This window comes from Crocodylus porosus, unplaced genomic scaffold (assembly GCF_001723895.1).
Source record: "Crocodylus porosus isolate Cpor-Errol unplaced genomic scaffold, CroPor_comp1, whole genome shotgun sequence".
Taxonomy (NCBI): Eukaryota; Metazoa; Chordata; order Crocodylia; family Crocodylidae; genus Crocodylus; species Crocodylus porosus.
In genome coordinates this window covers 13,443,372-13,457,646 of record NW_017728906.1, presented here as the reverse complement: position 1 = coordinate 13,457,646, position 14,275 = coordinate 13,443,372, and the positions used below count along the sequence as shown (strand labels likewise).

Below are 14,275 nucleotides of genomic sequence, written 5' to 3'. Positions count from 1 at the left end.
CCAACTTCCAAGAGAAGTGGTACAGACTTCTACCCTGGGGGTGTTTAAGAGGAGGTTAGATGAACATCTTGCTGGGGTCATTTGACCCTAGTACTCTTTCCTGCCATGGCAGGGGGTCGGACTAGATGACCTGCTCAGGTCCCTTCCGACCCTAGAAACTATCTAGTCCAGCCCCCTGCTCAAGGTAGGGTCAACCTGGACAAAACCATCTTAGTCAAGTGTCTGTCCAACCTATTCTTGAAAATTTCCAGAGATGAAGAGTCCACAGCTTCCCTAGGTAACCTGTTCCAATGCTTGACCACCCTCATAGTCAGAAAGTTCCTCCTCATCTCTATCCTAACATTCCTCTGCTGCAGTTTGAAGCCATAGATCCAAGTCCTCTGCCCCATGGCCCCAGAGAAAAGTCTATCTCCATCCACTTTGTAATTGCCCTTCTTTGTACTTGAAGATTATTATTAAACGCCCCCCGGCTCCACTAAGTTTTCTCTTCCCCAGACTAAACAGCCCTAGTTCTTTCAGCCTTTCCTCATAAGTCATGTTTCCCAGGCCTCTAATCATTTTTGTTGCTGACCAGGAATGTATGTCTGACAGCTAAAAGCTTGATGGCACCAAGTTGATTTTATCCGCACAAGATGTAAACCTGTGAGCTAAAACATCTTTCCTCTGCAGCATTCTCCTCACCTCTTTTTTTTGCTGATGATCATATCCATGGTTTGAAGAAGACGGCGCTCCAGTGCAAGAATATCTGCATCTGTAACATTCCTGCAAGAGGCATGCAGCACTCCATTAGCCATGGTACTTTATTCCAGGGAGAATGGGAAGGATGCAGAGAATTAATTGGGAGAAACAAACAGGATCTGAAAGACCCATGCAAGCAGAGCACATACCTGTGATGGAAGGGGTCCTGCAGTGCACTAGGAGAGCTAAGGGCAGTGTGCTTGAGTGGCTAGGGAAAGGAAAGGCACCAAGGCCAAGCCTAAAGGGGAACCTGAAGGGCAAATCTCAAGAAGGAAAGTACAGAAAAAATTCCATGAGGCTGCTCTTACCTGAGAAAATAGGACATGTAAGTGTACGGACAGTTGACAGCACCAAACCCCGACAGCAGAGCCATGAGTGTCACTCCAATTACGCCCACCCGGCTGATGAGCTGCTCTATGGACAGGATCCCTGAGAGAGAGGAGACAATATCAGTAACCATCTGCTTTTCCTGTCCTGTTCAAGACATCAGTGTCCTCACAATGGAACATGCTCATTCACTCAATTACTTATCAGAGCTAATGGCCTTCACAGTCCAGGTGCTGAAGGCAATTAGAAGCAAGTGCAGGCAGCAGATGGGGAAGGAAGGAAAGGAATGAAACTCAGGGAGGCATGTGAACTCTAAGGCTTAAAAACCAGTCAGGAAACCTGAGCTAAGAAGGGACCCCCAGAAGACTGGGAAGGGGCTCCCCCACTGCCCTTCTGGCCCACAGTGGGGTCTCAGCAGTGCTCTTGGGTCTTATTACATTTCCTGTCCGATATGTCCCTTATACAAAACCCACTGCCACAACTAGCACACACAGCACCAGTGCAGTTACTCTCAGCAAAGGCACCATAAACTAACTAAACCATAGAAAGGGATTTGTGTTCTTGAGGTCTCCACCAAAATACAACCAGGGCTGTCCTGGGTTTTAGTGCAGTGGTTCTCATCTAGGGTGCTGCAAGCTCCTCCCCAGGGTGTTGCAATGCCCTAGAACTACCCTGTTATGTCCAGAAGCAATCCCTTCATATCCTATGTAACACACCCTTGCAGGACAGTAGGGTTGTGGCATGAGAGAAGCAGTGTATGCTGCTGCTACGTCTATCCATATAGGGAATGAACAAAAGTTATTGGCCTGCTATCAAAGTGGCATTTTGCATTAGCATTAAATTCATACTACAAAGTGTGTCTTCAGTGTAATAAAGCATTAAGTAGGGCTTGCATTACAACTAGGGTTGCTACCATACCAAGGGCAGATGTCCTGATTAAGTTACATTTGCCCTTTCCTGTCCTCCATTCAGCCCAAGCTTTCCTGGGACCCTGTGCCATGCACATCTAAATGCAAGTGACTCTTCTGGGGTGTAGAACCAAATATAGAGCAGCTGCCACACAGCCTATTTGGAGTTTATGTGAGTGTGAAGCTGAGGTGGCTGAGAGCCAGACCACATTTCATGCTTCAGGGAAGGGGAATAAATGATAAAACAAGGCCGAGAGGCTTAACAAAAGGAGACTGGGACCACAGAGTCATGCACAGCTACACAGAAGTTTACACCAGCTACAAGCTGGACAACAGCACGCTGGCTTCCTGCCTGACGTGCTAGCAGGTACCAGCATTTAAAATGCACAGGCTGTTTCAATGACATTTAAAGCAGGGTTTCTAAGTCTTTGTGGCTTCCCTCTCTTGTAATCAGGGGGAGATTGCAGAAAGTGCTCATTTTATAAAGTGAGCATGGCAGCAATAGGAGTTTTAATGAGAAATTAATGTAAATGTACAAAATGTGCTAATTCAGCAGGGGGCGCTCTTCTCTCGGGAATCTCTCAAGCCAAGAGGCCCCTGGCATGGAAAGGGCACCATGCTGCCAGAAGCGTGCCCATGTAAGAAATGTAAAAAATAATGAGGTACCAGACACCTGCAGATGACAAAGGTTGTCTGGCACTTTGCACAAAGTTAAAGAGGATTAGCCACAGGACTCTGGCCAAATCCCACCAGGGTAGTTAATCTGCCAGCTCAAGAACTCTCTGCAGCTTCTGATGGATACTCAGCACTCTCCTCCAGCCTCTCTAGCTGTGTGCAGTGTTGTTCTGTTACTAATCCCCTGTTGTATTCCATCCCAGGGGAGGGAGGAAACACTTCATTGATGAGTGAACTTTCAGTGGTGATAACTGCTCAGAAGAATAAAAATGCTTGGGAATTAAAAATAACATCTGTCAATAGTCAAGGCATCAGACAAGCCTGTAAATTTCTCCCTTCTTATTTCCAATCTGAGAAGACCCACACAGGAAAGATTGATCAATTAAGCCTTTAAATCCTGATTCTGCAGTTACCTCAATGCACAGAATTCTCTGCAGTTTCAAGGGGAGCTGGAGAATAACGTGATAGCACAGAACAAATTTCAGGAATTTGGTTCAGACTGGTCAACTGGGGTCACTGATTCTGTCATTTTCTGCTCCTCTTCGGGTTTCCTTTAAGTAATACTTTTCAAAAGAGTGAAAGTAGGGGTCCCCTTGGATCAGATTCAGCTGTCTGAGTTCTAGAAAATACCCCCACACCCTTCCAGTGCCTTAAAAACTGGAAAAATTCGTTAAGTTCTTCTGGATTCCAGATCCCCCTTCCTCCCTCTACTGAAACCGGTTCAGTTCACAAGGCTGGCATGAGCCAGATAGCGTAAACAAGGAAGCAGTATATCCACCAAGGAGGCGAAAGCAGCATGTGCATGAAGCTCACCGTGTTTCGGACTGAGGATAGGAAATGGATCTCCCAGTTTCCAGAAGAAATACATGAATGTCAACCAAACGAGACAAGCAAAGAACAGCCTCTTTCTGTGCACTGAGAAAAAGGGGAGAGAAGGAAAAAAAAAGCAACCATTATTAAGAAGTTTCCCTGCCTAAGCTTCATTCAGGGCAGTCAAATCACTACATTGGTCCCAAACTATTGCATACAAGTGGTCAAAAGTGGAGCCACCTAACCCAGATACTTCTAGGGCTTTAAGTTCTAAGAACCCTGGCTAATTCCAAAGGGCTTATCACCTACCAGACATGGTATGCAGCAAGGCACTAGCAGAAGGGGCTGTTCCACGGGGAATGTAAAACCCACACCCTAGGACGTCACATGCTACTACAGGGCATGAGGAGAAGCAATGTCCCCACTCAGTTTTCTAACCAGTGCAGAGAAAGAGCAAAGCCCCAGTTCTACCTTCCAATCACTTCTCCCTAGGGACAGGACAACAGCATGCTAAAAGGGAGTGGGCCATATACCTGAGGGAACTAAAGGAATGCAGCAATAGCCCTCTGCTGCAGAGGCTGGAATGCCAGGACAGAGGGTTCAAGGACCCCAACCCTATTTATAAACTCATGTGGAAAACCAGGAAAGAAATGTGACAACCAGCAGGATCGCTGCATGCCTGTATGTGACCAAACACGTACGACTGTACAGAATACTTGTCTTGAGTGCTAACCATCACAAGTGTTCTGCTAATTAAAAATAATACTTTTAAATAAAGATAATTTCCCCCTAAGAATTAAGCAATCTAGCTTGTATGAGACAGTAGGTAGAGGGAATACTCAAGCCCATCAGTGAGGAAGGCGGTGTAGAAATCCTAGCACCATTACAACTGACAATTCCAAAGAAATATGACAAGGAATGCAAGGAATTAATTGAGCAGATCAAAATTCAGAAGGTAAAGAGGACATGAAGGGAGATGGAAGACAGGAGAGGCAAAATAAGAAAACACAGAAAGGAAGCATTAAGGATGGTACAAACACCAATTGTGTTGTAAGGGTGTAGCCAGCAAAGAGTGGTGCTCGCTAAAAACTAACCAATCTCAAGGATTTCTATGGTGGAAAGGAAGGAAAATGATATCGGTCCTGAGAAGTGAGACTAAGGCTGCATAGACACATACAAATAACCTGGAAGAATTCTCCTAGGTCTGATCTCCTGGTATAGAAACTTACCCAGGAGCACATGTATAGACATTTGAATGCTGAGGCCTGAAGACTAAAGAGCTTGCAGTGCTGACATTGTGCAGCCCTATGCACACATTTCAGCATGCACCGCATGCTCCTCTTGTCTGCTTGGTGACAGACTGGAGCAGTGAAGGAGCAGCAGAGTCCAGTGAGCAACACTGTCTACCAGGGCTTTATGCAGGGGGTTTTCCTGAGGACTATGTTGTCTTCGGGAGAAGCCACAGCATGTACAGGTATTTGCACTCCCAAAAGATGAAACTCTCCTGAGAGAGCAAGTTTATTTATCTCTGATTATTCCCAAGTTAGGTTTCTCTTGGAGCAGCCATTGCTACTCTGGGCAAAAAAAAAATCTGAGCATCTGTACGCTTGTGATTTCTCCAGGGACAGCAGTGGCTCTCCCAAGAGAAACCAAATGTCTGTATGAAGCCCAAGTCAACACACAACAGACAATGCCCCCTGCCAGGGATTTCATATTTGTCCCTAGTCAGTATATTTAATAGGCTACTTCTACCCTCAAGCTGCAATATAATGGATAGCAATCAGCAGCAACTAGGGCTGGGGAAGAATGAGCATACGGAAAAGGAACCAGATAACAAGAGGCATCAGCCTGAGGCCTCATCTGGACATGGTGGGAAAAAAAAGGCAAGAACTAGTTTACTAGGCTTCTGTGTCTCATTTGTTGTCCCACTTTGGGCTCTAAGGGTTTATGGTTTACTTCAAACAGTTGTAAAATCCTAATAAGGCTATCACCAGGCACCAGATATCTCTAAGTTACCTCTAAGAGAAAGGGAAGGAACATGAAGAAAAACAACATATGGAAGAGAAGAATAATCTCCCAACCTCCTTACAAAGGGTTTGCAAATCCACAGGGGATGTCAAGACTTGAATTTGGTGCGCTCTCTCTACTAGTCAGACTTAGAAAGAAAACTAAAAATCTAGCAAATGAACAGAGGAGGAAAGAACAGGAAATGTGGTTAGGAGGGGAAAAAGAAAGGATTTATAGTTTGGGTGCAGTAGAAATAATTGGAAGAGCAGTGGCTAAAATCAAGCAGGGAGCAATAAATAATTACAGTAAAATCCCTATTACCCAGCACAAGTGGGGAACGGAAGGTGCCGGTAATCTAAAAATGCCGGTTACCTGAAGCACAGGGGTTTCTGGCTGGACGCAGAGCCAGGAAGTGTGGGGGGTGGTGGTTGCCAGACATGGAGTACAGAGATGGCAGCAGCTGAATGCAGAGCAGCGGCAGCTGCAGAGTGCACTGCGGAGCAGCACTCAGTGTAGCAGAGCAGTGGCAGCACAGGGTAGCCCACACAGAAGATGCAAGTTTCCCACACCCCCCTCAGTGTCCAGCTGGTGGAGCAGAAGGGGTGGGGGGGGCAGTGGCCGTACACTGTGGCAGTAGCCACCACATGCAAGCTTTCTCCTGCGTCCAGCCGGCCAGAAATTCCAGTTAACAAAGTATTCCAGCTAGTTAAATGCCGGATAACAGGGATTTTACTGTAGCTCTTATGAAAAGGGCTGGAATTTACTAAGCTTGGATATATATTTATTTATATTTTATTTCTATAAGAAATACACTGCAATATGCTGGATGCCCTGAGGATCTTCATAGAGACAAGCAAAGAGGAGTTCCCCACACAGGAACACTGTCAGAGCAGGAGAGGGTAATATCTTTCAAAGTCTGCCCACAAACTGTGCAAGCTTGCCATCATGAGACTGCATACTCACAAAGTCGGATATTGCTCACAACAAAATACCCAATGTAAAAAGGCACCATGAAGACCAGGAGGAGCAAAATCACATAGAGATTCAGTTTCCAGTGAAAATACCGGGAGCTGAAAGGAACAAAAAGATTACTCAGTGCCTACTTGAAATGCAAAGGACTCCTCTTAAAGTTAAGATACAGCACCAGCTACCCCTTGTGACTAAACCATGCAGCTGAATAATACTGGCTTAAGACAATGGTTTTCAGCCTGCCTAAGTGCAGTACCCTCCACAACTTCTTGAATTTGGCAGCACCCCTGGTTGAAAACCACTTTTGAGATGCCTCTGCTTATCTCAGTGGTTCTCAACAGGGTATTACCTCATGCTCCTTACCTATATTAGGGTTTTATGATAAACCTAAAGCGGGAAAGAGCAGAGATAACTCATGACTTTTGTGTTCTGGGAAAAATTCCTCATGCCGCTGAGGTCTGTGTTTGGGAGGAAGGAGCGTGGTCTTATCTGCTGCCCCAGGTGTGCCAACATCCAGCTCCTCTGGCTGTGCAATGCAAATGGCAGCTCCAACACAGCAAGACACCTCTGAATGGGCAGTGCAAAGAGCTGCAGCCAGAGCACATGTTCTTACCACAGTCTTTCCCAGTCTGACACTGCATGCTCCTCCCAGGAACAGAGGGGTGCATGTTACCACATGACCAGTGCTCTCTGATTCCAGGAAGAGCTTGGGGGCTTAGACTGGAAGAACTGCAGGAAGAGCAGCAGCTACTTCTTGATCTGCCTCTGTAGCAAGATTATCCTGGCTGTGGCAGCACCCATGTTGCAACACCCCGGAAGGAGCTTGCAGTACGCTGGTTGAGAACCACTGGACTAAAACCCAGGACAGCCCTGGCTATATCTTGCTGGAGACCTCAAGAACACAAATCCCTTCCTATGTACCTAAATGAAGGAGAGCAACAGGCTTTCGAATCACATACCGTGCCCATAATGGCAACACCATTAACTCCAGAATGCACTTAATTGTGCAAGAAGGCAAAATTAGAGCCAAGCAAATACTTGCTTTCTGGTTCACCAACTGAAACAAAAAAAGAATCAGGAAAAAATATGCAGGTTGACCCAAACCTAAATTTGATGCTATGCTGACCAAATATTCATTTTCAGATGGGCTGTTTTTTCTAATTAAATATAGATGCATTTTAAAAAGTTTAAATTACATTCTAAGTTTTGTTCGTTCCCCCCCCACTCCCTTTGCAGAAATTATATACCTAGTTCCCCATATATTCATTGTTTTGGTTGACCTAAAATTGTGGGGTTTGATGCATAAATTGTTTGACTGAAAAATTTCACCTAGCTTTAGGCAAAATGTCTTTGCATTTACTGTTGAACCAAAGTACAAGCACTAGTAAGAACATCTGTTATTTTTCTTCTGGGTATTGAAACTGTAGATGCGCTTGTATATACTGATGTCTCCGTGTATGATTCACAATAAAGAGAATAGTCCTTCTGATACGAGTGGCAGCAAATCTATAGGTTAATAATTCATTATGTGAAGTAACATTGCCTTTCATCAGGTTTGAATGTGCTGCCTTAAAATTTCTCGGAGTACTCTCTTCTCAGTAAGTAAGAATAAAAAGTTAAATAGGAGCACTGGAGTAAACTATTTTTCTCTATTTTGTGTCTTCTTGGATTCTTTTCTGAGGTAAACCTAATGGAAGGTTCTCTTTATATGGAAGACTTGCTTCATCTAAAAAGCTTAAAAGCATGAAGGGAAATCAAAGTACCATTGATTTATAGAATACTATCATCTTATTGCAGTATAATTTTTGCTCCTTTGTTAACTTAACATCTTATCACTGCATAAACCATCATGATGTATAGAGCAGCTCCTCCTCCTTGTAGTAGCCCTCTTATTTGTCATATTGCAGGGTTCTGTGGGTGTTTCAGTATTGTGTCTTGTAGGTAGATGTGGGCACTTAAATTGGAAATTCTGGGGATTTCTTGGGTAAACTATTAATTGAAAAAGAGGGGGACAGGACACAGTGGCTCAGGAGACCCCTTCCAGACTAATCTTCTTATGTTCCAACTGTCGCTTTAGCTGTTAACATTAACATCATTTAACATAACCTGAATTAATCCTCAAAATACTCCATAAGGAACAGTGCAAATATTAACCCTATTTTACAGACAGAGAAACTAAGGCAGGGAGGTAAAAGACTTGCCCTCAAGACCCAGAGTTTGCCAGGAGCAGAGATCACATAGGAACCAGGTAGTTTTTGCCTTCCAAACCGGTCCTTTCCTTGAGAAGCAATAATTAACTCAAAACTAGTTCCAGAGCCCCTAGAGAACCCAGCACTGGCTATGTCCATATTTAGGAAGACTTGCCATGACAGCTCTCACACTCACCTGCTATTGAGCACCCCCAAGATCTCAAAGATGATGAGCTCAAACATGGTACAGGAGAAGGCAAAGGTTACAGAAAAGACCACCTGCACAACATACTGCCGTACCTGCAATGGAGCAAACAGGATACAAGAGTTACTTCCATCCTCATAAGCTGCTGTCCATGTACGTATCAGACACAAAACATGAGGTGCCTTAGTCAGCAGAGTCTATGATGTGGGGTGCTTTCCCGTACCAAAATCGAAGATCAACCAGCAGCTGTTAGGAACTAGAAGCCTACATCCATGTCATACAAGAGCTGACTGCAGTGTAATATAGAGGGCTGTTTATGGGGAACACATACTCCAGCATGCAGCAAAGATAAACTTGGATAAACATGGAGCACTGCTTGCAGTCTCAGCTGGCCCCATTTCTGCACTAGAGCAGTGGGAGGCAACTATAAAATTCTGCAGGGCTGCATTAGGCCTGCCCTCCAGTCATCCCTAGCCGACACAGTTCTCTCTTGTATCACCACAAGTTTTCCCTCTTGTCTGAACAGACCTTTCAGACCACAAATGAGGAGGAAAAATGTTCCTTTTAAATAACTGGAAAGTATAACTGTAAAAGCAAAAAAAAAGACTGAAAACTCAAAGGAAGGGGAAGTGCCTGAAAGTACCTTTTACTCATTTGATTCAAAGGCAACAGCATCACTTTGCCATATGCCAAATGACTGTTTGAATGAAAGGCCCCCTCCTCACCTCATAGTCCTTGAAGAGCTGACGCATGAAGAACAGCCACCCAAATCCAAAGAAGAGCACCTACAAAGAGATGCAAATGAGTTGGCATTAGGAAGCAGTGTGCAAAATGGGAAGCCCAAACGCTTCTGGGGCACACCACATCTGTAAAAGAAAAAGAAAAGGGAAAAAGCACAGAAAGAACAGAGCTTGTTCTCAAAGCAGTTTCTCCAGGGAGGTCCAAGATGACATTACTATGGAAAGAATGAGAGGATAAAGTGAGATGAAAAGCAGCTGACAGCATATGCTGCCTTACTTCACTCCTAATAATGCAAGACAGCAAGGGTAAGTAGGCAATATACTACATCAGTTACGGGATATAATCTTTCCCCATTCCAAACCAACACAGTTCCACCTGCAGAACTGGTAACATAGTTCCTTCCACATTTCAGGGCTGGATCCCCAGCATCCCAAGGACTCCTCGAAATCAGTCTTTCCTTCTGAATCTGAAACAACTGGTCCCACATTAGTGCCAGGCAATGCCTTGAACATGCCTAGCATTTGCAAACCTTGCAGTCACAGGGGCCATGAAACTGCTTAGTTGCCATCAATTTCAGAGTTTCTAACAGACATCCCAAGATTTCACTCCCTGTGTCCAAGATTTTGGTCCCCTTAGCCTTAATGCACTTCCTCAAAATGCTTTAGCAAGAGCAACTAAGTTAAATGCATTTAAGGTGAAAAGTGGTTTTGAAGGTAAGAAAGGGCGTTCCAGAAGAGTCATGGCAAAACAAGCGAAAGCAAGTCCTTAAGAAAGTTACAAGGGAAAAACTAGACCCACAAGGTAAGCCAATAACATTTTGTCTCAGAAAACACCCATCACCAGTGATTCAAAATCCTTTAAAAATAAACCTTAGCACAGCCTCAAGTACCCTTACAGGAAGCAGATCAAGTATCATACCAATTTTAGAGATAAGCAAATTCAGAGAAACTGAGTTAAGGTGACTTAGCTAAAAAAATTAGTTTCAGAAATTTTGTAACAATAAGGAGGCCTGACCCCAGTTCCTACTTTATCCAGAGACCAACAGCCACCTCCCAGAAACTATCAAACTAAAAAAAAAGGAAGAATACAAGTTAAGAGACACTAAATAAAAACACAGCATAGAAATTTCTTTTAAAAACAATGCTTTGATGTGACAAATGAGGCAAGAAATCAATGGAGGTAAGAGAGGATAGCACCAATTGTGTCATTCTGAGAGCATGTGAAAAGGTGAGCATTCTGGACACAAGATGTAGAAGGACGTGAACTTTAGGGAAGAACACAGAGGAAACTAAAGCAGTAGAAACATAGCCATGGCGACAACAATTTCTCTCACTACTCTGGATATAGAAGGATGAGATTTACAGACAGGAAGATCAAGCCCAAAATCTGGGTTAAGGAAGATCAAACAGTTTTGCCTTGGGGAGGAAAAAAAAAAAGCAAAAAGTCTGAATGATGACAGGAATGATACCAGCCAGAGAAACTGGGGAAGGGAGCAATTCAAAAGCAATTGATAGCAAAAGGGTAAAAATGGCAACACTTATGACCACCAGATTTAGGTTCAGGCCATTTGTCAAGAAAGCACAATGAGGGAGTGCGATCTGCATAAAATGATTCCAACTCTAAGGCTAGTAAAGAGCAGCTGAAGGAAACAAAAGCTATAAACTAGAAGTGCAAGTCTGTCATCTGACAGAAAAGATTAGTATTAATTTAATATCCCCAAAACTGCAGACACACAAGAGGACATACAATCCAAGGAGGTTACAATATAAAAGACCACAAGCAACTCTGACAAATAAAGGATGGGAAGAAAGGCAAGAGTAATAATTTGGCAGAAAGACACAGAGTAATTTAATTAACCAACCTGATGCCCCTGAAGATGATGGGAAGACACAAAGCCTCCAGCACAAACGAAGAGAAGGAAGTAATGATGAAAGGAGGAGCTGTCCAACTGGTGGTCTGTGGGCCACATCTTTGCTATTGCCACTGGAGTTTTGGCCTCCTGCTTCCACCCTTGGGGTGCGGCAGCACAGCAAGGAAAAGGAAGTCTGTAGGTGGGCAACTCAGGGGACCCCAGGGACCCTATGCAATGTAGCACTGGGTCACTGACATGGTACTGCAGGGTCATGCCTGCCACACAGTGCAGTGGAGGCACAGTGTGGTGCAAAGGCACTCACTACACAGCACTGCACAGCTTATGGCCTGACCAACATACAGCCCCCAACCACTCCAAGGTTGGACAGTCCTGATGCAAGGCATGCAATCAGAAAACAAATGGCAGGGAGATACTTCCTCCAGAGTAGGTGATCAATATGAGAAGTGAGGCTGAATTCAAAAAGCAGAGAATACCAACTCATCAGAGGCAAAGAACGGGGGGGTGCCCACACACAAGCCTGACTCAGTGCCATGACGCAGTCCAAAGGCAGCCAGACAGCCGTCAGGGAGACCACACTCCAGAAGGTGGCCGGGGCAGAAGGAAGCCTGTTGAATCCAAGGCCCCTGGCACATGTTATACTTTGAGTCACCGAGCATGAGGACTGGAACTGACCTCCAGAGGCCATTTAGTCCAACCCCCCTGTGTGCAGCGGGATCATCCTTATCTAACCTATCCCGGAAAAATCCATCATCAAAACTCTACATTTGCCTATTGCCAACCTGGTCTACCAGCAGATTGTGTCTTAAGTGGTTACCTGGCCATTTGTTCATGCAACACAATCAAAACAAGGAAAGAAAGACACAAAACAGAACAAGGAATAAGCCACAAGGTTATTCCCCAAATTAGGGGGAAGACCTTTGCACCTGGTTCCTATCACACCGTTAACTGCACGTGTGGCCAGGGGGCACCTGCAGAGGGGGCTCCCAGCCACAGGGGCCTAGAACCATGAAGCAGTAAGAACAGGGGGTCACAGTCACAAAGCGGTCAGGCTGGGAGGCATCTCCGGAGGTCATCTAGTGCAGCAGTTCTCAACCTTCTTTGTACCAGGACCCATTTGTAAACATCAATGGCCAGTCCCCACCCAGTAAGTAGTTTAAGTAGAAAACAGCCCCCTGGCCCTGCCTGTGCCCCTCACTCCCAACCTGCTGCCCCCTGCCCTCAGTCCCACTGTTCATGGGGCCATGGGTGGGTGTGTGGGAGATGAGGGGCACCAAGCAGCCCTTTGCAGGCTGGAGCTCTGGCAGCTGGCAAGGGAAAACCAGCAGTTTCCCACATTTTTCTCCTTTAAAGGACAATCCATTTTTAAAGTTTGCTCATGACCCTTTCATATACTCTTGCGACCTGCTGTTGGGTCGTGACCCATGGGGCTAAGAAACATTGCTGTAGTCCAACCCCCTGCCCAAGGCAGGATCAGCCCTACCCAAACCATCCCATACAACCACCAGATAAACCAAGGCTAGGCAACCCCTGGCATGGGTGCCAGAGTGTCGCACGTGACTGCATTTTGCTTGGCACATGCACCTTGGGGCAGATGGCAGGGAAGGGGCAGGAGCTGCACTGCCACAACAAGGATTGAGCCCCTTGAGCTCCCACGCCATCTGCCCTGACACAATAAAACACCTTACAAGCCAAGTTTGCAGGCGTTTTTGGCTGTCTGTCCAAAAACATTGCCGACCCCTACACTAAACTCTGCGTTGCCCATCAGCAATCCCTGGCACCTGAGGATGACCGCCTTCTACATCGGTCTTACCTGGAGGTTGAAAAGCTCTACATAACCTCTATGCTAAACAAAACCAAACCCTGCCACAGCACCTGACCCTGCAGCAGGTCAAGGGCCGCCAACGTCCCGCTTGCACACAACACAGCAGGAGGAGAGGGAAGGCAGGCAGGCTCCTGCAGAGGCAGAAGCACCCTCCCTCTGCCCATGCTTCCTGCCATGCAGGGAAGGGCACAAGCAGCACCCTACAGCCATGACTGGGTGCAGAACCACTGCTGCCTTTCTTGGGTGGGAAGTGCTCGTGCTTTGGACTGGAAATGGCACTGCCAGTATCACAGCTCTAGGGAAGGCCTGGGAGCAAGGACCAGTGAGTCAGACCTGACCGCTGATTTTGGATCGCAAGAATATACAACAGGGTCCTGACCAAACTTCAAAAGGGAGAAAAACGTGGGAAACCACAGCTTTCCCCTTGCCAGCAGCCACAGCGCCGGCCTGCAAGGGGCTGCTTAGGACCCCCTACCCCACACACTGGGGACAGGGAGCACTGGGTCAGGAGTGAAAGGCACTAGGTTGGGACTGGCCGTCGATGCTTCCAAATGGGTCCTGGTCCAAAAAGGCTGCTAGTTAGTGACTAATTAGTACTAAGGACTAATTAGAGGCGAAGGCTGCCCTCCCCAGGCGCCACCAGTCCGGGTCTCCCCAGTTCCCGCGCTCCCCCCATTTCCCCGCCGCCGCTCCAAGCCCCGCCCCCGCCAGCCGGGGAGGGAGAAGGGGGCGCACCTGCGACGTGACCATAATGCCGGAGTCCACGAGGAAGCTCATGGCGGCGCTGTGGGGGGAGGGGAGGAGACGGCGGTGGCAACGGCGTCGGCTATTCTCCAAGCGCGGCCCCACCCCCTCCCCTGAGCCGCGGACACTTCCGGGTGGGCCCAGTGACGCGATAGCCCCGCCCACCGAGCTGGGACGCGGCGCTGCAGGGAGAGCGCGGGCGTGGCCAGCGGCCAGGGGGCGTGGCGATTGGGTGCAGGCCAGGGGCAGGGGGTGGGACTAGATCGC

General features: G+C 46.5%; 1 protein-coding gene across 1 annotated transcript in view; it reads right to left on the bottom strand.

The window, feature by feature from the left end:
* Positions 1-14,119, bottom strand: part of GPR89B (G protein-coupled receptor 89B) — a 26,369-nt gene extending 12,250 nt beyond the window's left edge. Inside the window, exons 1-7 of the mRNA XM_019528725.1 lie at positions 14,000-14,119; positions 9,554-9,613; positions 8,820-8,923; positions 6,429-6,535; positions 3,462-3,563; positions 1,047-1,167; positions 682-762 (exon numbers count right to left, since the gene is read on the bottom strand). Coding sequence (XP_019384270.1) covers positions 682-762; positions 1,047-1,167; positions 3,462-3,563; positions 6,429-6,535; positions 8,820-8,923; positions 9,554-9,613; positions 14,000-14,041 — 617 coding nt within the window. The 5' untranslated portion in view covers positions 14,042-14,119. The remainder of the gene's footprint in view (positions 1-681; positions 763-1,046; positions 1,168-3,461; positions 3,564-6,428; positions 6,536-8,819; positions 8,924-9,553; positions 9,614-13,999) is intronic.
* Positions 14,120-14,275: the final 156 nt, after the last annotated feature.